At 41.3% G+C, this 27,374-nt stretch overlaps 1 protein-coding gene across 1 annotated transcript; it reads left to right on the forward strand.

Annotated features, from left to right (window-relative positions):
• Nucleotides 1–17,593: 17,593 nt before the first annotated feature.
• On the forward strand, nucleotides 17,594–25,803 carry LOC146985243 (polymeric immunoglobulin receptor-like). The gene is made up of 6 exons (XM_085783029.1): nucleotides 17,594–17,686; nucleotides 18,326–18,634; nucleotides 22,583–22,906; nucleotides 24,823–24,918; nucleotides 25,530–25,564; nucleotides 25,663–25,803. Exons 1-6 carry the CDS (start codon nucleotides 17,647–17,649, stop codon nucleotides 25,801–25,803), a joined length of 945 nt encoding a protein of 314 aa, XP_085639155.1. The 5' UTR covers nucleotides 17,594–17,646.
• Nucleotides 25,804–27,374: the final 1,571 nt, after the last annotated feature.

Below are 27,374 nucleotides of genomic sequence, written 5' to 3' on the forward strand. Positions count from 1 at the left end.
AAGGAAATAGTGTGCCTCTCCTGGCAACACGCCAGAGACGCTTCACTGCCGATGCAGCCACACAGCTTCACAAACGGCAACCCCAGCTCCGCTACACCAGGCCACAGCCACCACCACGGACGAGCGGAACAGGAAGAGAGAGTGTTTTATGTGGGAGCTGAAGGAAAGGTCCTGGTCAAAAATGACTCCAAGGTTCCTCGCGGTTGTACTCGGGGTCAGGGTGATGCCATCTAGAGTAGCGATCTGATTAGAGAAAGTGTCCCTGAGATGTTTAGGTCCAAACACGATGACCTCAGTTTTATCTGAATTCAGTAGCAAGAAGTTAGAGGACATCCAGGATCTAATGTCTTTCAGACAGTCTTGCAGATTGATGAGGCGGCTTCTGTCATCTGGCTCCATGGACAAGTAGAGTTGCGTATCATCCGCATAACAGTGAAAATTGATTGAGTGCTTCCGGATGATGCCACCTAATGGGAGCATGTAAAGAATGAAGAGGTTTGGCCCTAAGACTGAACCCTGCGGTACACCATACGTAACTCTGCTATACTCTGAATGGTCGTTATTAACATTAACAAATTGAAACCTGTCAGATAAGTATGACTTAAACCATTTTAGGGCAGGTCCTCTAATCCCTATTTCATGATCTAGTCTCTGCAGCAGGATGCTGTGGTCGATGGTGTCGAATGCAGCACTGAGGTCTAAAAGTACAAGAACAGAGACGAGACCTCTGTCTGAAGCTATAAGAAGATCATTAGAGACTTTGACAAGTGCTGTTTCAGTGCTATGGTGTTCTCTGAATCCAGATTGGAAAGCTTCAAAGAGCTCGTTGCTGTGCAGATGTTCATGTAGCTGCTCCAGGGCAATCTTCTCAAGGATCTTAGAGATGAAAGGAAGGTATAACGGTATAATATTGATTTGGCTCATAATGGACCATTACTTCATTGTGAAGTTGAGTGGAAAGTGGTGCAGGAAATGGAGGCAGAGCCAGACGGTTTTAAATTAGTCATATTATTAGTTCACTTTATTTTCAGTTTCAGTTTTCAGTTTCTCAAATCAATAGCTCATATTTCTCTGATCCTGTCAGTCTCCTATGGTTGAGCTGGCAGAACCGCATTCAGTTCTCTGTCCATCTTCAGCATCCTGGCCTCGGTCTTCTCATCAAATTATTTCTTGTTCTTCTCGACCAGCTCCCGAATTCCTTCCTGAGCTTTCTCACATGACTCCTGCATCTTCTCACGTTTGGCTTGGAACTCTTTGTCATCTTTATCTATGACCATGAGCTGTCCCAGGTTGCTGACACTGTCCATCAGGTAGTTGTTGGACACTTCAGTGTAGGTCCCTGAGAGCATGTTGACCAGACCGGCAAGGTTGGAGGCTTGGAAGGCCTGTTGGTACAGTTCGTCTTTTAAGAAGAGCTTATCGTCATAGGAGAGATCCACGGTAACAGAAGTTGTCTCAACAAAGCCCTGTAGGTTCTCATTGAGGCTTATTTTGACAGTGTTGGAGATCATCTGGAAGAACAGCACCATCTTTGTCCACTGTGTTTTGACTTCGCCCATGGTACGAAGACCTTCTTTCAGCATTTTGATGGTGGTTTTAAAGTCGATCTTTTCAAGTTTGCACCTGCACATTTAAACCAGAATCTCAGTCAGCTCCTTCTCACTGTTCTTCATGTCTTCCATGCTCTCCTCATACGCCTTTCGTGCAAAAACATATTGGTCGATCCTTAACTCCAGACAGAAGACAGGAAACAAACTATGACTCAGATCTGCTTTAGAGGGAAACCCCAGTAATTCAACCCTTTAATAAAAGAATGAGTGAGAAACAAGGAACAACGTTCACTTCACACTTCTGTGTGGTTTTACTGAAAAACACCCAGCAGGGTAAAAGAACAATGAATAATAGGCAAGGCAAGGCAATTTTATTTGTATAGCCCGTTTTTACCACCAGTTTGTCTCAAAGGGCTTTACATGGCATCGTAACAACATCCTCTGTCCTTAGACCCTCACATCGACTGAGGAAAAACTCCATGGAAAACCCTTTAACAGGGAAAAATCTGAGAAAGCTCAGGGTGAGCAACAGAGGAGGGATCCCTCACCCAGGACGGACAGACGGGACAGAGATGTTGTTACAGACAAGAAAACAGTTTACAGTGTATGTCACAGAATGTGTAATACTTCATATATATACAGTATATAATAATCTTCTTTTCTCACCATGAAATTAAAGGGATAGTTCACCCAAAATTCAAATTGCACTCATTATCTACTCACCCCCATGTCAACTAAGGGCTGGGAGAAGTTTCAGAGTCCTCCGTGTCTTCTCTGAGTTACAGGGGGTCTCGGCGTAGCAGTGCATGTCCATATGACGGTTGCAAATGGATACCACTTTTCTTTCTTCAGACCATAATGCCATCCTTTTTACCAGAAAACTCACAAAGAAACAGCACTGTTTCCATGTTAAACCTGTAAACTCCACACCCCTCTATGACTTTATACCCAGGAGTCAACAGCAAAATTTAACTGCAACCCTCCACAACAACAACTGGTCTGATGTTCTATCCTGTGAAGATGTCACGTATGCATGTGATCTCTTTAACAGGTCAGTCAAGGAGGTCACGGGCCTTTTCACCTCTAGAGGGAGGGGCAAGAAAAAAAGAAAGCATTTTTTACCATGGTTAAACGAGGACTGCAGAAGACTGATGTGCACGAGGGATGAACTGTGGAAGCATTAAAAACTGGTCTAGCTACGGACCGCCTGAGTTTTACTTCCATGTGAAACAAGGTAACCCAAACCCTGAGTAAGTTAAAAGCAGATTGCTTTATGAAAATTATTGCAAATGCACATGGCAACGGTAAACTAATCTGGCAAAGTATTAACAAACTGACAGGCCAATATTACAAGCCAGAAAACAATAATAATAACCTAGAACTTATTATAAATAACAACCTAGTCATAGAACCTATCAACCTAGCAAATTGTTTTAACAACTTCTTTTCAGAGTCTGCAACTCAGATTGCTAAACTTTTCCCCTCTCCCAAATGCACAGACAGCCCTCTGGACAATAACAAACCCATCTTCTCATTCACTGAGATAACTGACTATGATGTAGCCAGCCCTTTTATAAAATGGTCAGTGCCACGTGCCAGTGTTTCGGGGCATTTTGAGTAATATTGTACCATTTGTTTGTACCTTGTTCCATTCTTGATTTATCTTAAGTTGAATAGAGCCTGGTTGCACCAAAAAGACCACTTTTTTTCTAGAAAGCTGAGAAAAATGCATTTTTGTGAAAGAGAGTCTCTCAAGAAAAACAGTGATTTATCCGTTTTCATTTTGGCTTCAAAAACATGTAAGACATCTGAAAATTTCATTTCACGTGTTTTTTCATTGTACAAAACAAACTAAAATACAACAAGTAGGAGTCTTACTCTGCAGAGTGATGCCTGCTCTCCTCCTTCTCCTGCAGTTGCTTCCCCCTCACCCTGTCCTACCACACCCCCCTCCCCTCCACTTCTCCTCCTGCTTCATCCCCTCGTCTCTGAAGGAGGGAGGGAGACGTCGTGGCGTCTTCAGCCTCTGTGCTGGACGCGGCCGCGGCAGCGACGCACCGCGCTGATCTCTCGGTTCGTCGTCATGTCGGTTTCAGACAGCAACTGGTGAAACTGACTCCGCGATCCGCTTTTGCTTCGGCATTTTGGTGCTGATCATCTAGATGAGTTTACCTTTCCTGCCTCCTCTGATCACTTCATGCTGGAGCTATGCTAATAGCATCCGCGGCTAAGCTTCCTCCAGCTCCACGTTACACTTGTTCCAGGCTCTGCCCGTCGTTTTTCTCTAGAAATAGAAACTTTTTATATCTTTTTTATCTCCGTACGGATCGCACTCGTCTTCTCCTTCCTCTTCACTTCTTGCTCTGATCTACAGTCTCCTTCGTTCTACACATCCCAGAAGCCCCAAAATTACTCAGTTTGCGCAACAGCGTCCCCATTTACCAGCCGCAGAAAACTGCATTTGACGTATATGTACAGTACGTCATTTGCACTCAAGCGTTGGATTTTGAATGGCACTCAAAGAGTTAATCTCGGGTCTTAAAAGCAGCAGTGCAAAGGACGCTTTTGGCTTCAGCACCACCTTTCTGAAACAACAGAAAGATGCTCTGGTTCGCCCTTGTGGTAGGGCTGGCCTGAGTGAAGGATTTGTAGGAGGCAGACTCATGAAGCAGGTTTCAATTATCAAAAATAGAGATTTATTTTTTACAAAGAGTGCCACCAAAAAAATGCACAGTGAAATAAACAAAAAAGATATTTACAAAAAGTATCAAAAGAAATAACAGTGTAGCAGATAACATCTGTGGTGATTTTTAACAGAATTAACTTCAACGTATCCACAAACACGCTGTCCCAAAGCATGCTGGGAAACTCCTACCACCTACACACTACAATATAATCAGAAACAAACCAGACAAAGAAAAGAAAGAAAGAAATTGATGTTTTGTAAAACTTAAACAGATCATATGGTTAACAGCTCTCTTTTACTTCCACAGTCAGAGGAAATTATTGTTCATAATTAGAATTTTTGGCTTCTGGCCTAAAAATGTAGATTTGTGTATGTGAAATTTGGTTAATATACTTAACAAACTGATCAAGTAATACTGAGAATTTAGTTTTTAAATTCAGTGTGGTTTGTTTTATTTGTTGGTTGGTTGAAAGTGAAGTGAGATGAGGTCAGAGGTCAAACTGACCGTTAGAGACGCTCCTCATCCTCCAGAGGAGCAACAGCACAGCAGCAGTCCTCCGGTTCATGAGCAACAGAACTGGTTTTGTTCTTCTGTTGCTTCTGGTCACATGACAACTCGTTGACACATGGTCATGTGTTGTTGTGGTGTGTACCCGCCACTGCTGTAAGCTTTGGATTCAGTACATCACCATTCCATACCTCTGCTTTTATGATACTATAATATCACTGTCGCATCAACTCCATCACGTTCACCCCAAAGTCGAACATCTCTAACTTTGTGTGAGTGGTGTATAAGTCAAATTCAGGCACACACACACATCTGAATTGGTGCTGCTACTTCACCATTACATTAATCTAATGAATTGATTCATGAATGTTTTATATCCAGTTTGTTAATAAGCTTGTTTAAACCAACACTAAGGACATTTTCAACCTTCATATAAATCCTCCTGAGACCCGGCAATGCATTTTTGTACACTGTAGTGCACATCATATTCAAACCCATTTCTCTCATACTAAACATGTCACCTTATTAAGTCATGTTGTTCACTACAGAGGACAACTGGCCCTTTCCAATGATATCTTGTGTGGGGGGGTGTGACCTTCCAAACTTCCTGTGCATCTCTTTTAGAAATGGCCGACATCGCAACAAGCAGATTTTATGGGAAAGAGTACAAGTGAGCATGAAATTTACAATTTTAAGTATTTTGAGTCCAATATATAATAATAAATAAACTTTATTTGTATAGCACCTTTCAAAACACAGTTACAAAGTGCTTTACAGATCAAGTAAAAATAACATCGTCATCACCAACAATTAAAAAAAAAAAAAAAAAACATAAAACCACACAAACCTGATCTGCTTTGCAGAATGAGATAAAACAGTCAGGTTAAAGGCATAAAACAATAATCATATTGACAATAGAGCAAATACAATAGATGGAGTACAAAAAATAAAAACAATAAAATAAAAACAATTAAAACAATAAGGGGGCAAACACCAGAGCTACTCTAAAAAAGCCTTCCTGTAAAAGTAGGTTTTAAGACCTGACTTAAAAGAGGGCAGTGAATTTGCTGACCTTAGCTCCTCAGGCAGGGAGTTCCACAGCTGTGGGGCTCTAATAGAAAATGCCCGATCACCTTTAGAAGCTAGGCGGGCTGTGGGAGCAGTTAGAAGGGTCAACCTGGAGGAGCGCAGACAGCGACTGGGCTCGTAGGGTAGAAGTAGCTCTGAGATAAAAGAGGGGGCAAGGCCATGTAGGGCTTTAAAAGTAATGAGTAATAGTTTAAAATCAATCCTAAATTTAACTGGTAGCCAATGCAGAGTGGCAAGGACAGGTGTTATGTGGTCTTGTCTCCTTGTGTTGGTTAAAAGTCGCGCAGCTGAATTCTGGACAAGCTGGAGACGGGAGATGGCCTTTTGACTCAGTCCTGCATATAGCGAATTACAATAATCCAGCCTGGAGGAAACAAATGCGTGAATGACTTTTTCAAGGTCTGCTTGGGAAAGGAAGGGTTTAACCTTAGCAATGTTTCTGATTTGCAGGAAACAGGATTGAATTACCTTGGTGATTTGTTGCTCAAAGCACAGCTCTGAGTCAAAAATAACGCCCAAGTTTCGGGCAGAGTGTTTAATGTTAGAGGACAATGGACCAAAATATTTTTTTAGATTACTGGTTTGGTTGGGGGGTCCGAAAAGAATGAATTCTGTTTTGGATTCATTCAGCTGGAGGAAGTTTTGAGACATCCAACATTTAATATCATGGAGACAGGCGAGAATTCTGGCACATTCATCAGTGTTGTTGCCAGAAAGCGGTAGATACAGTTGCGTGTCGTCTGCGTAAAAGTGAAAGTTAATTTTATGATTGTTAATGATTTCACCCAAGGGAAGCATGTATATAGAAAAAAGCAGTGGACCGAGAATTGACCCCTGGGGAACACCAGATAAAAATGGGGCAATTGATGAGGAGAAATCCCCCATCACAACCGAAAAAGATCTGTCGGAGAGGTAAGAACGAAACCATGCAAGGGCGGTGTCCTTGATACCAACGTGATTTTCCAGGCGGTTTAAGAGGATTTCATGGTCAACAGTGTCAAAAGCAGAACTTAAATCTAGTAAAATTAGGATTGAACAGGCCCCAGAATCAGCAGTGAGCAATAAGTCATTTGTGACTTTAATGAGAGCTGTTTCTGTGCTGTGGTGGGTCCGAAATCCAGATTGATATTTTTCAAAGATACTGCAGCTATTCATGTAAGTGATAAGTTGAGATGCAACACACTTTTCTAAAATTTTAGATAAAAAAGGTAGGTTTGAAATTGGTCTAAAATTGTTTAAAACAAAAGGGTCGAGGGTGGGTTTCTTCAGAAAAGGACGGACGATGGCTTTTTTGAAGCCTAGTGGGAAGGAGCCAGTAGTTAGTGAACAGTTGATAATGGACTGAATTCGGGGGCTGACTGTCTGAAATACCTCTTTGAGAAATCTAGTTGGGATAGTGTCTAACTGACAGGTGGAGGAATTTAGATGGTTAATTAGCTCCTCTAAATCTGACAGAGAGATTTGCTTAAAGTGGGACAGAGTTGTGGATGGTTCTGTTAGAGTGGGAAGATTTCTTGACAGAGGAGTGATACACCGTCTAATGTCTTCTATTTTGTTGATAAAGTGATGGAGAAACTGCTCACATCTTTCAGTGGAGGCTTCAATCGGCTGGTTGGGTGGAGGGCTAACCACAGAATTTATTGTCTGAAATAAGACCCTGGGGTTGTGGCAGCTACTTGCTACAAGATCAGAGAAGTATGAGTACCTTGCTTGCTTGATGGCTTGTTGATAGGCACACATTAAATTTTTGAGTTTTTCAAATGAATCCTTCAGCTTGTCTTTCTTCCATTTTCTTTCCGCTTTCCTGCGTTGCCTCTTTATACTCCTAGTGTACTCATTAAGCCAGGGGAGGGCATTCTGTTTAGTTCGTTTACTTTTGACGGGGGCAATTTCATCAAGGACTGTCAAACACGTGCTGTTAAAATGGTCCAGCAGATCATCTACAGATACATTTTTATGGTTAGGGCTGTTACTGGTAGGGGCAGCTAAAAACATATTGTTGAAGTGGCTAGCCGATTCAGAATTAAAAAACCGAGAGTGGGTGCAAGTAGAAGGTTTGATAGCAGGAGGCAGAAGAAGAGTATGGAAGATGACAGCTTTGTGATCGGAGACATTAAAGTCAAGTAATTCAAAATTATCCAGGGAGACACCGTGAGACATTACAAGGTCTAGAGTATGCCCCTTATTGTGAGTTGGATTTTTAACCAGTTGCTCAAGATTAAACGACTCCAGAAGGGTAATAAAATCTGTGGTAAAACAAGACGTGGAGGGACAACAGACGTGAATATTAAAATCACCTACAATGAGTACTTTGTCATAATTGGGCATAATTGAAGAAAGAAATTCAGAGAATTCTTGAATGAAAACAGTGTTCGTCTTAGGCGGCCTATAAACTAACACACACAATATAGGATGTTGGCCATTTAGCAAAAAACCCAGAGACTCAAAGGAGGAGAAAGTACTGAGGGAGACAGGGGAGCATTTATAGTTGTTATTAAAGATAACAGCTACCCCACCTCCACGACCAGACAGTCTGGGTTGGCTAAGACATGAATAGTTAGGGGGACATGTTTCAGTAAGTGGAATGGAGTAACCAGGGCTTAACCAGGACTCTGTGATAAAGAAGAAGTCAATATTGTTAGACATGATGAGATCTTGGCACAAAAAGGACTTGTTTGCAAGAGACCTGACATTAAGAAGACAGAAAACTGCAGCATGGCTGTGGATGGCCTTAGCAGTGGCAGTTGAAGAGAGTGATTGATGATGATCTGAAGCGAGTTTAGGCTTATATGTTACAGAGAGTGGAATGGGAACTAAATTTGGTCTTATAGTGAAATTTTTCATACAGCTGTATTGGGAAGTGGCACGATTAAGTGAGATCCTGGTGGGTATGTTTTGGAGGAAGAAGTCAGCAGGACCCGGAGGGAGATGCTCTTCATTTTGGTTAGGAGTGGTTTCTTGAGCAGGGTCATGCTGAGGTGTGTATCAATCAGAGTTAAAAGCAATATGGTTTATGAAATTTTGTATGAGTTGTTTGGTGCCTTTTTGATTTGGATGCAGACCATCAGGTTTGTAAAGGTTATGTCTGGTCCAAAAACAGTCAAAGTTACTGATAAAGCCATGCCCGGTTGCTGTGCAAAAGGATTTCAACCATTCATGTACACTGTATAAGCGACTGAAGCGCTCAGGGCTCTTTGAAGTAGTGGGAATGGGACCAGAAAAAATGCAGGTTTTACCAAGGCTCTGAATTGTGACTGCGAGAGACTCTAATTGATCGCGAAGTGCAATTGATTGTCTGAGCATAACATCATTTGTGCACACATGTACAATCAGTGTGTGGACAGAAGGGTGGAGGTCTGTGAGCACTGGGATCAGTTCATTTAGATCCGCAGCTTTGGCACCAGCAAGACAGTAAGTGATTGCGCCAGGAAGCTCAATGGATCTTGTTATGGAGTCACCAATAATGAGGATCTCCGGTTGTCTGTTCTTGCAACCATCACTGTAGACAGAGAGCTTGGAGGAGTGATGTTGCAGAATGCCGCTAGGGGCGGTAGCTGGGATTGCGCTCTGGCCAGGAGAGTCGATTGAGACAAATGCACCTGGTGAGTGACTGCTTCCGATGACGTCATCACTGGCCGCCGCTGTTGCTGGTGCTCCGCTGGGCAGGTGACCAGGAGGAAAACGCTCGGAAATCAGAGTGGCAGGGGGAGAAAAACATCGACGGCGTTTTTCATGAGATTCGGTGCTTGTTGGGGATATGCGACGCTTTCCTTTCAAGTTGGAGCGGGTCGGGATTATCTGCTCCGGAGCAGTCGATGGAGCCGCTAGCTCTGTTAGCTTTTCCAGCGGTGAAAAAAAGTTTGACAGTGGAAAAGAGTCATCGTCTCCATCTGGTGAAAACAGCGGGAGAGAAATCCGTCCTTGTTTCTTCACGACGGACGTCCAGGGCCGAGGACTAACATCCGATGGGCCTGGAATTTCGGCATCTGTCGGGTTGGCAGGGCTGTGAGGCACGTCCTGCTGTAGCACATCTAGCCGGGAGAGGAGCAGAGTTTGCCGCTGAAGGACAACATCCATGAGGTTCTCGATGTGGTGGAGTTCAGACCTCAGGCTGGACAGCTCGGACTCCATTTGGGTAAGTCGAGGTGTTCTATGGAAAGGAAGAAATCTGCCAGTACACAGGACTATAGAAATAGATGGTGATGTCCTAGCAGGCAGCTAGTAGCCGCAGCTAATGTTGTACTGTTGAGGAAGTAGGTACCAGCCTACATCGCAACAAGCAGATTTTATGGGAAAGAGTACAAGTGAGCATGAAATTTACAATTTTAAGTATTTTGAGTCCAATATGTTGATTGTTTATTATAAATAAGCATCTCAGCAACACTGAAGTCAATTTTCAGAACTGAATTGTTTACTTTTCATATGAAAAAAAGCAAATTTTACTAATGTACACTGTAGTGGACATCGGGACTCTGTACTTGTGTTTCCGTCACATTTCTTTGGGAACAGCTCATTGACAGAGGCTCAGTAAATTCTTATATTCTTAAATAGTTGAGGGGGATTCAGAAATTGATTTATCAGAGGATAAGAGTCCATGGTAAAATGATGACCCTTGTAGGAGAGTGTAAATGTTCAGATGAGGAAGAGCCAGATGAGGGAGATCAAGACAAAGAGCTGACGTGGTGCACCATTGGCTTCTATGGGCCGAAACCAAAACATAGGGTTTTGAGGTTTTAAATCAGTGCAAAATGAATGCCCATGGAAATATACTCCAGAAAACAGGTACCTTGATTTTGTTCTTGACTCTAAATAATGATTAAGCAATGAAAACTGTTCATGGATGGACAACAAGCCTTTTGTTGAGGCATCAATCAAAATAGCATAAGATGCAACCTGTTTGTCTTTTGCTCTAAAACGTCTGAATGGTCAATGAAATACCATCTCTAATGATGAAATCACAAAGATAAATAGTGTAGGCTAGTTGATGAAAAAGAATGAAAACCCTATAATTGACATTAGTTTTTATAATATATTACTGTATTTTACATGATAATTCGGTAACGCTTTATATTAAGGTCCTTGTAATAAGCATTAGTTAATAGGTAATAAGGCTCTTATAAGTGATTACAAGATGCTTATTAACATTATTATGCATTTATAAGTGTAACCCCCGGTTACTAGACCGATTAAATAAATAGATAAAAATTACTAGACATATTAAATAAATAATAATTGTATTTAGGCTACTACTGGATTGATATTTAAGCTACATTATTTAAATTAATAAATAATTAAATAATTAATAAATAATAATTAATTTAGGCAGTAACCATAACAACTGTCCCTATATAAAAAGCCTGTGTCAGCCCGGAATTCTCACTCTAGCTGCACTTGAGGGACAACTAGAGACACAGAGACAGAGACGAGATTAACGAAAAAATAATCGATAGAGAGAAAGGAAAAAAGAGAAGAACAACACCAATCCTGGAGCAGTATACATCCTGCTGCTAAAATTCAAAGAAATAGCCTACTTGGTGAGTGGAAATGTTTATTTTGTCAAAAGTAGACCAACTTTTTAGCTAACTGTAAAAACCCAGTAGCAGCAGTACCTGCCGCCATAGCAACAGAGGTTGAACATTCCAAAGCAACAGTTAGGATGGTGGCAGTTACTGGCCTTTTTGTATGGTGTGTTGTGGTGTTTCAAGAATGTAATAGTCTACTGTATATATATTTTTTCTGTTTGTTTGAAATATTAATAATATAAATAATACTAGAAAATTTCCTCTCGGGAAATTTTGAATGGGCCACGGGAGCTACTGCGGGTTGTGCCATCTCTGTCAACATGGGAATCAAACCCACGATCTTAAGGTCAAGACAGAGCTGATCAGACAGACACATGATCATCTTTCTATAAGCACTGATATGGAGGAGCTGTAACCACATTAGGTTAACTGTGTGTGTGTGTGTGTGTGTGTGTGTGTGTGTGTGTGTGTGTGTGTGTGTGTGTGTGTGTGTGTGTGTGTGTGTGTGTGTGTAGGTGTGTGTGTGTGACTGTAATCACATGAAGCTGGCTCTAGAGTCTGTGTGTGTGTTGTAGTTAGTTAGTAGCTGCATCCTGTGTCAGTCTGATTTAGCTGTGTCTGTGTTTATAAACATTTAAACGAGCGCCAGGTGGATTGTTTATGAAGTTAACGAGCCCTGGCCTGAGGATCAAAGAGGTTACCACGGCGATAGGGGCCCCCGCAGGCTGAGACAGACAGAAACGTGGAGAAAAACAGCCATTTTCTGCCTCTAAACCGGCCTCACAATTAGGCTTAGCATGACAAAACGGTAACTCCTATCAGAACAAAACACAGATCAATGTTGCTCTAAGGACTTACTGAAAATTTCGGTACGATTTGGTGTTTCTACAGTAAATATTTTGGCGACGCTGGCAGTTTTAAAACATCAGGCCGTTCTGCTCCTCTCAGAAAATATTTGTATTGGACTCAATGAGGAGCAGAGACAGACGTGGCCGCACTCAGAGGCTGATTCTGTAAGTTCTGTAAGTCTCTCTGATATTTTGAGCACATGACATGAGAGATAACAAGTTTGTCTTACAAATTCTGAAAAAAATTATGTCTGTAGAGTGTAAATTGTGGCCGTGGTGGCAATTTATCCAGAAAAAATACAGAATGTTTCTTCACTCTCTCCCACTCTAACCGATGATGTCACGCACTCTGACACGAACATTCCATGCAATACACACCCATTATAAACTCATAATTTCTCCAAAAATGATCATGGTCATTGATCAGGGATTGATCAAAAACTATATGACCTATCAAAACGTGGAGTAATACGACAATACACAAGACTTGTGTCTACTGTTTAAAGTTTAAATGGAGTCTCTAGGTGAAAGTATGCCTGAGCAGTAGACGTTTGTTAAACTCCAATGATTGGTCTTTTTCGCTCTTTTTTTCCCGCCCGTCCCATTGACTTACATGCAAAATTTTTGCGCAGTTTTTCGCGACTACGTCGCGAAAAATTCGTAAGCTGTTGAGAAAAGTAATAGCACAGCGATCCCGATCAAGACGCACGTTTTGATATATAATATGTCCTGCAACTCTTCGAGTTGCAGGACTAGTAGCACATCGAAATCTGGCCGGAAGTGGAAAAATAATAATAACTAGGAAAAAATCCACACAATAACAGTAGTGCCCGGGCTTCGCCCGGGCACTGGTCCCTGCAGCTATTTCATAGCTGTTGGGACCAGTGCCCGGTGCGATTGCCCGTGGCCCTAATTATAATCACAAGGTAACATAATTTAGAGTTAGCGTTTTAATAATTATTTATACTGGCTGTGTATTTTCAAGGCCAGGAGCTTGTGTGTGTGTGTGAGCCTGATCACCCCTCCTCATCATCATCCTATCATCATCATCATCATCCTCCTCATCATCATCCCATCATCATCATCCTCCTTATCATCATCCCCCCTCATCTTCAACCCCCTCATCGTTACCCTCATCCTCCTCATCACCCCCTTCTTTATCGACAACTTCCACTACCTGATTCTTCAGTTCAGATGGTCGGACAATACAGTCTGAACTGAAGTGGCGAGCCAAACCCCACTGAACCTGGACTGTCAGAGAAGTTGATTTATTTTTTTATTTTATTTGTGATATTATTATTTTTTGTGTGCTATTCATTAGCCTACTGTTACTGTTGTAACTATTTTTATTTATCTTTGTTTATTGTTTTGATTGAGAGAGGGATAAGTTAAGGAAACCACCTGTCAGTAAGATCCGCAATAAAATAGGATTTAAAAATACAGAATTAGAAATAAATTAGACAATTAAAATAATAACTAAATTAGCACTAAACTAAGAATTAGACATCAAATTATACTTACCTGACAGGTGGATTAGTAAGGGAAAAGAGGGAGTAATTTGTGTATTTCAATTTTGTCTTATGTGTTATTGTTGTTGTTATATGTGATTCTGAAAGAAAGAGATAAGAGAAAGAAAAAGAAAGAAAAGACGAAGAGAATCGATTCACGTTGGAATAAATTTGATTACTTACTTTTTTAAACATATGACAGTGACCTCTTGTTTTCTTTTCTACTCACACCCATTTCTCCAGAGCGAATCTAATCTTCTGAGTACTGGCCCACATCTAAGTTTTCATTTTATTTACTTTACATTAATAACTGGTTCTTCCTTTTACCAGGTATTACATAAGACTATATATGTATTAATAGACTCATTATAATATAGTTAATAGCAGACTATAAGAGATTTATAATAACTTATAATAAACTTAGTTAACTGTTTGTTGATGCTTATGAACATTAATAAAATCCTTATGAGTATCTTATAATTGTTCATAATAACATTACAAACACATATATTGACTCAACTAGCCCAATCATTATGTCTTTGTTATGCCTTTATTAATCCTAAGGTATGTGTAATAAGCTTTAGTTAATAGGTAATAAGGCTCTTATAAGTGCTTACAAGTATTAATAGTCTCATTATAATATAGTTAATAGCAGACTATAAGAGATTTATAATAACTTATAAGAAACTTGTTAACTGTTTGTTGATGCTTAAGAACATTAATAAAATCTTCATGAGTAGCCTATCAATCCAGCCCAACCATGATGTCTTTGTCATGCCTTTATTAATCTTTTTTTTGTTTGATTTATTAACATTAATATATACTTTATTGCGCATCTATTATCAGTTAACTATGCACTTGTTAACAGTTAACTGTGCTTTTTGCAGGTACTGGATCTAAAGCGAGAACAATGTCTTATTAAGGCTGACAAATCTTTTATTATGCATTTGATTTTGGTTTTCAGAAAGGTGCGTCGGAGGAGAAGAGCAGACTTGTAGAGAAACTCCTGCAGTTTCTTCTCAAAAATCAGTTTTCTGAGTTTGTTTTGTGTCCCTGGCAAAGTCACTTTTTTTTCCTTCCTCCTCCTTCCAGTGTTTTTGAGGGACTGCTTCTTTTCTGCTTTTTCTCAGTCTGTACAGTCTATGCTGTTGAGTGATTCTTTAGGCTACCCCTTTCGCTTTTATTTTGAAGGCAAACAGCAAAACCGGAAGTTCCGGTTTAAGCTAGCAGCTGATAGCTTAACACATGCCCATGTGTAAAATGGAGGTAGTTGCCCAACATTTCTGCCCCAGAGTAGAATTCAAACCCATTCTGGGCCTCGAAAAGAAGCAGCTGACAAGAGGAAGCGTTGTGAGACGGAGGATGACTCTTCTGGTAAGTTTAACTGCTGCTAACTAGTTAGTACAAACTCAAACATGCATAGCTAACGTTAGCCGAAGCTAGTGTAGACCTAGCCGCCTCAAGACTGTTGCTGCCCTACGGAAGCGCTCCTCTGTGTATCAGTGAGAACGTTTTTATATTAAAATAATGTAGTTTATTTTGTCTCCAGCTAGGCTTATATACATACAGTGTACATTGTCGAAATATATAACTTCTCTCTTTCCTTGTGCACTGTCTGATATATTTCTGTACGTGATAGCTACTTACTGCTGTGTACATTCAGCACAGTCATTTGAGTTTGAGTTTAATGAAATGTGCTACATTAAGACTCTATTTAAAATGCTTGAAAATTCAACTGTAAAGTGTTATTGCAGATATATCAAGACATTTATTTTAATGTTTTTACATTTAAAAAAAAATGTCATTATGAAAACTCAGATGTAAATTTCCTCTATCCTCATTCTCTCCCGACCCCTCCTCAGACTCCTCAAGCTCCTCAACCTCAGATGATGGCAAGAAGAAGTGGAAGAGGGAATTGCTTTTGATGCAAACAAGAGTGCAAAAGAGCAGCTGCGTTAAATGTTCAATGGAATTAAAAAAAATAAAAAATAAAAGTGTACTTTTTTTTATTCCAAACACCTGTTTTATTTTTATTTGTATACATTTTAAGTATAAAAATCATGTTGCACTTTGCAAAATTAAATTACGTTTTGTATAATATGCCTAAATGTTTTAAAGGTGCTTTCTACCTGTTTTAGGTGATTTTGATTTTTAGTAAAAATGTCTCTTTACTTGACAGCAATGAATAAAACAATGTTGGGCTTCACTGTTGAAACATTTGTATTACTATGCAATCTTTTCTTTACATTTTATCAACCTTGACCACATGTATTGTTCATTACAGATGTGGAAGTTGTGAAAATCATTGTTAACCATTAATAAATGCATTACAAAAGATTTATTAGACTTAATAAGGTATTGTTCTCGCTTTAGATCCAGTACCTGCAAAAAGCATAGTTAACTGTTAACAAGTGCATAGTTAATTTATAATAGATGAGCAATAAAGTATATATTAATGTTAATAAATCAAACAAAAAAGATCAATAAAGGCATGACAAAGACATCATGGTTGGGCTACACTCAATGTGTTTGTAATGTTATTATGAAAAATTATAAGATACTCATAAGGATTTTATTAATGTTCATAAGCATCAACAAACAGTTAACTAAGTTTATTTTAAGTTATTATAAATCTCTCATAGTCTGCTATTAACTATATTATAATGAGTCTATTAATACATATATAGTCTTATAAATGCATAATAATGTTAATAAGCATCTTGTAATCACTTATAAGGGCCTTATTACCTATTAACTAATGCTTATTACAAGGACCTTAATATAAAGCGTTACCGATAATTCTAGTCTTTCCATGTACATTATAAGCATCAAAATATTACACGTTTGAGAACAATATAGTCCTGTTGTACACTACAGTGCACAGGTTATAAAATTAAAATAAAATAAAAATTTCAGATTTTTTTCTTTGCAATTTGTTCTTTACCATCCCAACACTTAATTTATGTTAAAAAAAATCAAAATCAAAAAACTTTTTTTTCCTGGGTCTCAGGAGGACAATATTTTCATAACTTTTGTGATGATACATCGACTTACAACAGGTTGAATGACACCTCTGTCATGGCCTGAGGGGGTCTGTATCATTATGGTCTGTATCTCTTTCTCTGGCACTAAGCAGCTTTGAGGAGCATGGTAGGAACCCTGCTCTCACTTAAGTTTCACTTTCACTTTTGTGAGTCACGACGAGGACGGAGCAGCAATACGGCACCTTTCCATGTGATTGTGTATGTGTGTTTACTGTGAAATGATCCGCTGGAAACAGAAACTTAGTTTGGACGTCTTCTGTTAATTTCCATGCACCGGGAGATCAGGATGTTTACGGCGCTACACGCTAGTGCTCATGGGAAATGGAGTCTTCCTTCAGGCAAAACACTACCGCTTTGGTCCACAGGCGCCGCCAAACTCAACCAAAACTGAAAGTTCTTTAGTACTGCTTTAATTAATTAGATGAATGCATTGGTGAGGTGAATAAGTAATAGTCATTCATTTGATCTGACTCTACATCAGTGGGAGAAAACTATATTATAACTTAGGCTATTTTGATTCATGATGATAAAGTGTGAATTAATAACCCAGAGAGCAGCAATATTGTAAAGTGGCATCCAAATGTTGGACAAAAAAAAACAAACATATATTTTTTTGTGTTGAAAAATTTGAAAACCTTGTGTGTGTGCATGTGTTTGTGTGTGTGTGCGTGTGTGTGTACCCTGCAAACCGTGACGTTGTCTTTTTTTCAGAGAAGTGCATGGCGAGTTGGTGAAAGGGAAGGAAAAAGGTGTTGAAATAAAAACCTCAACATCTCTGAGTCACTCTGTGGAAGCTGAAACTGAGGAACTAAGTTCGTCTATCGACCAGAGAGACACCAGAGTGACCAGTTCTGCAGATTATTGATCTCTCCTGATCAGGACTCGTTGAGGATGAACGTCCACCTCGCTCTGCTCCTCTGCTGCTGCTCAGGTCAGACACACTGATCATCTTTATAAATCTATGTTAATCTCACAGCTGCACTTTGGGTTGTTGATCCGTCTGTATCTGTCTGATAGTCACAGAGCTGCAGGTGATTCATCAAAAAACAACAATTATATTAACTAGAAAATTTCCTCTGGGAGATTTTGAGAGGGCCACGGGAGCTACGGCCGGTTTTGCCATCTCTGTCAATATGGGAATCAAACCCACGATCTTAAAGTCAAGGGTTCGCCCGGTGTTCTTGCCCCGTGGCCCTAACTATTGATGAATGTGGATCATTTTCTCACACAAACAGGACTTTGATCAGTAAAATTTGACATAGCTGTACAGATTGGTTTTTGGAAATCAAATGTGCAAACAGTGAAGTTGTTCAGTTTGTCATCAGAACCAGGCAAAATAAAACTGAACTGAGCCAATTTATCGATTATTAATATTGCCAATTGATTTTGGTCAGGTAATTCATCAGCTGTCTGTATATTCACAATTTCAAAAGCTTGTTTTTGAGACATCCAGCTTGTTTAAAACAGTGTTTTGCTGCCATAATAAGGGACCTTTAAAGTCTGGCAGAAACATGATCATGAAGTTGAGCTGAGTGGATGTGAAGGAGCCTGATGAACTTTCTTCCTGCAGCGCTGCATCATGCAAACACAATGAAGACTTTTACAAAAAACGAAGGAGAAGATTTCAGAACCAACTTCACAGTCGCAGCATCTGGAAGAAGCAGAAAGTTCTTCTGTAGGAACAACTGCACAGGCGACGACCTGCTGATCCAGACCAATGAAAGACGAGCTCAGAGCGACAGATACACCATCAGATACATCTACAACGTTTTATACGTGGTCATCGCGGAGCTGAGGCGCTCTGACGCAGGACGCTACAGGCTCGGCGTCCAAAACTCACCAGAAGACAAGTTAGATGAGTTTCAGATCAGAGTGAGGGGTAAGTTTCTACTTGGAGTCCTTTAACACACACTGTATGTGTCAGTGAACACATCACTGACTCACTAATGGAGTAACGTGGCTAAGTTTTCCTGTTTTGTGTTGTTTCGTAATGTTCAAGTGTTTACGTTTCCATGTTCATACACATGGTCACACATGTTCATAGTCATAGGTAGCTTGTATATGACGACACACTAAGAGAAGTGTGAATCATTGCAATTTCATTTTATTATTATTATTTGCACATAAGTTCTTTGCTGTTTTGTCATAGGCTAATTTTAGAATTTCTATGCTGAGATCGGCAAATTGTTTAAATAAAACATGTTTTGCAGAAGGCAATAAGTTTCAGTGGGTGATTGGCTTAGGCTACAGATAACAGTTCAATCATATGGCTACCAATGTTCATTGTTGTTTATCGAAGATTTAAAATAGGAATCCCCAAATGGCCTTTTAGTGCAACAAAGCATTTGCCCAAATTACAAAAGTAACTACTTGAGCACCAGTTAAAGGCCAGAGACCCCCACCCCCCCAGCTCAAAGATCCCATCTGCGCCCCTGGTCGGCCATACAGTAAAGTGCAACTGGCACCAAACACAGTGAAAGTAATGTTATGCTCCGGGAAAGAGGAAACTGACTTTCACAATTCATTTTGCTCAAGTCAAAGTTGCCCAGTTGTTTGTTATTCATGTTGACGAACTTCCTGTTACATCATCAGTTTGTCCCTCACATCAGTGGAAGAACAACAGAAACACACAGAGAGAGAGAGAGAGCACATCCCATCCCACATCACAGGCCTGCAGAGGCTGCACAGTCAAGCCCATATTAATGCACGGGGGGCCTGGCGACGTAGAGGGCCCACTGCAAGCCCGCAAAAAACAAAGCTGCACTGATGACAGGAGAGCAACGGCCCCAAACGACAACATTATTTTGTGTGTTGTATGTGTGACTAAATGTTACTCTGGTCTGTCCTGAGTGGGTTTTGAACCCGGGTCTCCCGCACCGTAGGCGATGATGCTAACCGCTTCACCAAGAACTCAATGGGGATTTTGCCCGGCGGTTAGCACGTCTTTTATGGGTGAGTGAGTTTAACTTCAGTATACGATACGATACGATAAACTTTATTGTCCCGTTCAGGGAAATTTTTCTTGGACACTGTAGCTGCTCCATAAATGCCTTAATGGCCACAATGACAAAAACAAAAAACAAAAGAACAATACACCTCAGCCATATTAATCCAACAGCAGCACATATCCCACAACATAGCACATATTCCATAACATAACACATATTGCACACATCCCACAACATAGCACATACATACACCTCATAAATTCACCATGGTAACAGCACTATAAGAATTATTGCACAGACTCGTTAAGAAATTTGATAGAAGTTGGGATAGAAGAATTCTTAAAACGGTTGAGTTTACAGCGAGGGACTCTGTATCGTCGACCTGAGGTCGGAGGTCAAACTCTGAGTGAAGGATGTGGGAGGGGTCATTCACTATCCTCAGGGCAAGGCAAGGCAAGGCAATTTTATTTGTATAGCCCGTTTTTACAAACAGTTTGTCTCAAAGGGCTTTACATGGCATCAAAACAACATCCTCTGTCCTTAGACCCTAAGGAGGGCTTGCCTAGTACCGTACAGAGGCTACGCTACGTACGTTCACGTTGCTTTCGTGAATTGTAAACACACAGACGCCCCCTCGGTTTTAGCGTCCAGCAGTTTAGCGGCTAATTCAACTGCAGTGATGGATAACTGTACCAGAGAGGCTCAACAACTTCATGAGCTTCATTTGAGGAATAAGCAGCTTTTACCTGACGGGAGACCGACGCCTGAGCTACGGTAGCTAACAGCTAGCAGCTAGCAGTTAGCAGGTTTTACCTACTTTCTCTCTTCTCCCTCCCTCTCTTTCTTACACACGCACACACACACACACACACACACACGGCCCAGGTTGTCTGTCATGTTGTAAACCTTGTAATAATACGTTGTTTAGTACAGTTCACATTATTGTTGCTTCGGTTTGAGTGTGGATTAATTGTTGATGGTTTGTTGTGTAATGTGAGCTGGTCCAATATCGCGTCCTATTGATGAGTTGGATTTTAATAACAGCTGATAACTAGGTAGATGGCATGGATTGTGATGAGATGTTGCACACATTGATAATGTTAATTAAAGTTTGTGGTGGGAATAAACACATCTGTGTTTGCCGTATATTAACCATCCCTCGGTCGTTGAGTCGAATCAGAGTACAGTATTATTCTAAGTATTCTTACTGGGTTAGGTATTCCGGGTGGCGGTGGCGTGGAGGGCCCTGAAAAAGTGGTTAGCCCCGGGGCCCAAAGTGTCTTTAACCTATAGAGCTCCGGGAGCTGACGTCACGCTGACATCACGCAGCCCCGAAACTGACAGCGACGCCATTTTGGCAGGAATCAGCAGATTTTCGTAGAGTAGATACAGGGGAGAGCCGGGTGCGGAACGAGAGTAACAAAGCGATTTTCTCCGAGCCCATACAAGTTTTACATGTCTAACTTTGTCAGCATGTAGTATGACCTAACAGAACTGCTAAACATATTGAGGATACGTCTTACTTTGACCGAGTTACGTTCAAGAACCAGCCGTTTTCAGTGACAGAAAAAATTCACTAGGGCGTAATTTTTTTCGATCGACAGCTGTGTTTACCGTTTCAGGTGTCATAGTTATGATGGTTAGACGGATAAATTAATCCTCTAACACACCCTAAAGCTTGACATTTTTCAGTATAGAAGCAACTAGGTTTAAGTGTCGGGAGTCACTGTGGGGAGTAACAGCTGTCATTTCATCCCTCTGCACATTGACAATGAACCTGCCTGTCACTCTGTCGGTACCGCGATCACACTGTGTGTGTTAAACAGGATTAATTAAAACACACAACGTAACGTAAACAATGTGACTGTATGTAGATGGAGGAGGAGGGCAGACGTGGATCGGTGGACCAGGAGAACAGCTGCATAACATTTTGGCAGTAAAATGGAAGATTTTAAGCCGTCTGTTCACATGATCTCCCTTTAATTCCAACACGTTGGACTTAATATATATAAAAACTAAATAGATTAAATATTACCGACCCTTATAATGCCCCCGGGGTGCTTTTCAAAAGTATCTCCGGCCGCCGGCGGACGTCCCAGACCTGCAGTATCCGGTCACAGCTAAGTTAGGCTACCTGATCAACTTTGCATCGCGCTGCTCTAAAAGCATACAGAAGCCTGGAGGGTTACACATGGACGCAGTCTGGCTTTGTGATGAACGTCCAGCTGTGGAATCTACCAGCATAACCTGCTGTATCCTCACTAGAAGGGTAAGTGTCGTATCATCCCAGTTAATGCAGTGTAGCATGGCTAACGTTAGCTCGTAGCTGTCCGGGGTGCTATCGGGGTGCCGGCCGGGAGCTCTCCCTGGTGCTGATCAGCCCGCGGCGGATGCGGCGGTGCGCTGCGACCGGCTCTGGGTCAGCTTGGAAAGGCTGGAGGCGAAGGAGACTCACAGCTTATATGTGTTTGCCTCTTTCTTTTCTTTTTGTCACCGTCTTTCCTGCTTTTGTCATTTTGTGGAGCACAAAGAGCATAAAGCCGGCTTTTGTATGCTTGTAGAGTAGTTGATCAGGTAGCTGTGTCCGGATACTGCAGGTCTAGGACGTCCTGTTCGGCGAAAAATATTTTTGAAAAGCACCCCGGGGGCATTATAAGGGTCGGTAACATTTAATCCATTTAGTTTTTTTATATTAAGTCCAATGTGTTGGAATTAAAGTGAGATCATGTGAACTCAGACGGCTTCGGCGCTTACAGTCAATGCTTCGGAGCTGGCCAGTTTCCTGCCAAAATGGCCGCTCGAACGCTGGAGGTCACGTGGGGTCCGGAGCTCTATACCGCCTCATTAACCTGTAGCCTCGTTGTGCTGTGTGTCATCAGAGCAGTGTGAAGGGGGCGTGGTCTACGGCGCTCAGAGAGTTTACAGCAGCAGCAAAGGAGGACACGTCACAGTTGGATGTTCTCTGAGCGCAGCGCCTCAGAACAGGAAGTTCCTGTGCAGGGACGAGTGTCAGAAGGTTCTGACTGAAACCATCGACGTCAGAGCCAGCAGCGGTAAATACAGCATCGAGTACGCGAGCAGAGGGTTCTTCAACGTGACCATCGGTCAGCTGACCAGCTCCGACTCGGGCCGGTACCGCTGCAGGGTCGGCCGACAGGAGTTAGATAACACCTGTCAGGAGTTCGAGGTCATCGTGAGAGACGGTGAGTTTCTACTGAACTTTAAGGCTCTGGCACTTTAATATCCATTGTTTTATTTATTGTATTGTTATTAATTTTCCTCTTGGTAGATCCGGGGTTCACTGTATTCAAGAATAGCCCCTTGAGATGTACTATCTCATTTTTGAGGGGGTCCGTTAAAGCAGAAGTCAGGTGAATGTTTGTGTTAATCTAAGTCTTAAATAGTTGTATCTTCCGACAGCAATCACTTCTATAGAGTGTTTGGTCTGAAACACGGGTCTGTCAGTCACTCTGCTCTGCTCTGAGCCCAGGAGAAAACTTTCCTTGTATCCTACAACCTTTATCCAATGAGGAGAGAGAACGGCATAAAGGGGCAGTCCTCTCTGTGAGTGCAGCCAAGGGATGCACGTGAATGTGGTGACGTAGGGATGAGGATGGGGACTGCTAACTCCATCTGCTGACAGGAAGTTATAGTGCGTTCAAGGCAACTCGTAACTGGTGTTTTTCCGACCTGTGAAGTGGTACCAGTTCGATCTGGTACGAGTTCACGGGTCAGAAGTTACGAGTGGCCGTTATAGTGACTTTCACCGGTAAAACAGGTCGGAAAAACACGAGTGGGTTGCCTGGAACGCTACAAAGTTGTAAGTCGTGACTTGAAGCCGTAACTTACGGTTTCAAAAGCCTGCCTGGAACGCAGCATTAGCCAAAACGACTGGATCGCTTACTTCTGCTTTCAATAAAAATACAAAACAAGGTTCTTAATAGAAAGTAGGGAGTAGGTCTGGAGGCTGGTGCACACCTAAAAGATCTTCAGTAGACCGGTGCGTAGGAGCATGAGATACGAGTAAACAAGGAAAAAAGGGTTTCCTGCACACTGTCCAGTCACTGGCAAAATACTTTAATGAAGAAAAATCAACATTTCAGTCCTCAGGACCTTTGTCCAGCAGAGATATTTAAAATCTCTGCAGGAAAAAGGTCCTGAGGTCTCCTCTTGCAAAACACTGGACATTTTTAGCTTCATAATAAAGTGGTGTTACAGTTTACTGATGAGGATACAGAAGACTTTTATGATCTATTTTAGTGTCTTTGAATAATTTTTTTTTTCAAATTTTATTAAGGGATAACCCCTTGAGATGCATCATCTCGTCTTCCAGGGGGTCCTATACATCAAAACAATCAGACAATACAATACAATACAATCACATATACACAACACAAAACATACACTTTAAGTGTGCACAACAGCTCCCAAATCCCTCCCGCCCACCCCACCATACCCCTTCAGCCCATAACCCCATCACAAGGGCAAAAAAAAGAAAAAAGAAAAAAAAAAGAATGAAAATAGATAAAAGGAAAATAAAATAAAAAAACTAATAGCAACAGCAGGGGTCTGAAACAAGGACGTTAGAACAGATGGAAAGAAGTGACAGATCTAATAGATGGTGGTAGATTATTCCAGTCAGAGGGGGCTTTGTGTTTGAAAGCACGTCTACCAATTTCTTTTGAGGTTCTTGGGACGGAAAAAAACAGCTGATGTGAGTGTCTGACAGAGTGAGATGGTCGGTAGGGGACTAGATGTTGTTTTAGGCAAAGTGGATAATTAAAGTGGACACATTTATAAATAAACTGAAGCCAATGAAATTGTCGTCTACTGTTAAGAGGAAGCCTGTCAAGGGTTTGATACATAATACAAAGATGGGTTCTATAAGGACATCTTAAGACAAATCTACAAATACTGTTAAATGCAACATCAAGAGAGTGTAGGTATTTCTCTGGTGTGTTTTGGTATATGGTGTCAGCATAGTCCATTATTGGTAGTAGTAGCAGTTGGGTGGAGATTCTTTTCAATAACATTTTTTACAGTCAGAATTACAGTCAGCCATTACACTGACACAGCAGAAACCAGTCAATCCAGTGATAGAGCGTTGTGTCTCCTCCAGGCGTCACGGTGCCTCTGGTTGTGAGTCTGATTGTGATGGTGTTGTTGGCTGTTTCCCTGCTGTTCGTCTACAAATGGAAGAGAGGAAGTTCCTTTGGTGAGCAACTCACACACACACACACACACACACACACACACTGTATATTCGCGGAGGGACGACAACCCCCTTAGAGTGGTATAATGAGCATAGACCACGGCCTGTCGTGATATATTGCTTTTATAAAACGGTTACCAATAATGACAATAAAAGCAATATGAAAGACGGATATGCAATCAATTTCATGTAGTTTTCTTCCAGCAGAATAAAAATCTGTTCCCAGCTGTCCAGACGTTAGCTCCAAGTAGCTCTGTCACTGCTCAGTCCCCTCTACCATTGTTAACCCTCTGGAGGTCAAAGTTCACCTTCAACATGTCAATTACACTACTTTACTACATTTTTTAACATCGTAAAAACATCAACTGTCTGTTGCTACGGACTGCAACAGTCCGTTGTCATGGATACATGACAACAACTTCCATTCATACCAGTCATACGTGCCTGTGGTGGAGTGATAGTCTACGCTGTGATAAGGCTTTAGAATAGTAGCCGTGGTAACTGCTCATTATACCACGGCTAACAACCAATCAGATCGCCGGATTTCACCTTTCCGTTTTATAAATATGTTTAACCTTAAACCAACAATAACTGGAAAGGTTCCTGCTCCACAGATGTGAGCTGCTGGAGAATCTCCGCCAGCACCGAGGTCAGTCACGTTATTTGATTTTTTACAACATGCTCTCACCCATCAAACCAACCAACCAACCAACCAACCAGTCATGTTTTCCTCTCCTCTCTCTTTAGTTTGCCTCCTCTGACAACACGTTTGCCCCGGCCTCCACACAGGAAGGACCCATCTACGAGAACCCCGACAACTCACCGACGTACGAAACCCTGAACCAACAAAACGAGCAGACGTACTCCACACTGGAACAACAGATATAATATAGACGTGTAAATACTGTATAGTTTTGTTGGATGAAAAAGCATCAACAGTGGAGTCAGATTTACAGATTGATGTTGTGTTTTATAACCGTTGCTGTTGAACCCTCCTTGGCCCCTTTTATTTTCTTTCTGTTTTTTTAAGTTAATTTTTGCAGGACTGTGTCTGTGTTGATGCATATTGTATAACATTGGGCCAGGTTCTCTATTTTGGGGTGAATTGAAATTTTCCATGATTTTCTTTTTTTTTCCAAGTCTTTTTTAAACTAATAAAACCTGTGTCCCTTCAGCATTTTTTGTGCCATTGACTCCCATTCACTACTGTATAGTGAGGACTTAAGTAAATAACATTCATAGGTCCAATGGACCCAGGGAAAGGTTGATATTTTTTGATCACAGGGTCAATGGAGAACACTGATCTTTTCTGATCTGACTTTTATAATAATAATAATAATAATAATAATAATAATAATAATAATAATAATAATAATAATAATTGTAATATCCTCTCTATACTGACTGTGAGAATATCTAGCTTGCTGTAGCATCAATATGCTGAACCACTGGGAGAGACGACCGACCACATTCAGGTGTAGTTTCACACTGGTTGTTTATTTCCTGAAGTGTGCACATAACCATTCAATGAATATAGCGTCACCTACTGGTGTGGTGGAATAACTGCAGGCTATTATGACCAATACATCACAACTCCTCCCCTCTTATTCAATTACCGCTATTCATAACAACACTAGCCTGATACTAGGAACAGTAGCACCAAACTTAACACTTACATCAGATGAACAACTTTTTCTTTTTCACTTTTTTTTTTTTTTTCTTTTTTTTTTTTCTCTCAATTATTATTATTATTTATGTCTCAAAGAAACAACAGACTAACTTAGGCTAGGGGGTAGACTGCCCCATCGCCTAGAGTGTGTCAAGGGATTATTCTGCCCTTTTCTTCAGACAACACTCTCTAACTGAACACATTCAAAACATTCACCAGTTTAAAGAGTCAGTCTATCTGGTGGTTTGCGGTCCCGCCTTGGGTACCGGCTCAAAGTCTGTTGGTGTGTCGCTGGAGTGTCAGTGTGAGCAATGTCTGACTGACCTGTGGATGTAGTGACGCACTCACTGACAGGGCTGGGTGTCCCTGGCTTTCCACCAATGTCAGGCGGAGCAGGTGGACTGTCCATGCTGGGCGTCGGATGCACATCAGCTGCAGCCTGGACGATGTTAGGGTGACATGCCATCATCTGATCAGCATGACGATTCCACTTGTGTGTTGATCCCACACTGACCTGGTAGGATACTGGACCAGCCTGTGATGTAACAGTTCCAGCCGACCACTTTTCCTCTCCCTTCCGGTAATCCCGGACAAGGACTGGGTCGCCGATGCTGAATGACCTGGCCTTAGAGTGCGCTGCCCTGTAGGTACACTGAGCATCTTGTGCCTGGTCCACCACCGCTGCCACACTCGGTTTCAGCAGATCAAGGCGAGTGCGAAGCTTGCGGTGCAAAAACAGCATTGATGGTGTCTCCTGAGTAGTTGTATGAGGCGTGTTCCTGTACTGAAG

Source organism: Trachurus japonicus, chromosome 7, assembly GCF_045865225.1.
Source record: "Trachurus japonicus isolate A0001 chromosome 7, Traja_1.0".
NCBI classification, from domain to species: Eukaryota; Metazoa; Chordata; class Actinopteri; order Carangiformes; family Carangidae; genus Trachurus; species Trachurus japonicus.

Bases quoted from the DNA above. Each gene is read 5' to 3' on its own strand.
- LOC146985243 (XM_085783029.1), top strand. From the start codon at position 17,647: ATGAACGTCCACCTCGCTCTGCTCCTCTGCTGCTGCTCAG. The intron at 18,635-22,582 runs GTAAGTTTCTAC...GTGTGTCATCAG, and splicing joins GTTTCAGATCAGAGTGAGGG to AGCAGTGTGAAGGGGGCGTG. The intron at 24,919-25,529 runs GTGAGCAACTCA...CCTGCTCCACAG, and splicing joins GAAGAGAGGAAGTTCCTTTG to ATGTGAGCTGCTGGAGAATC.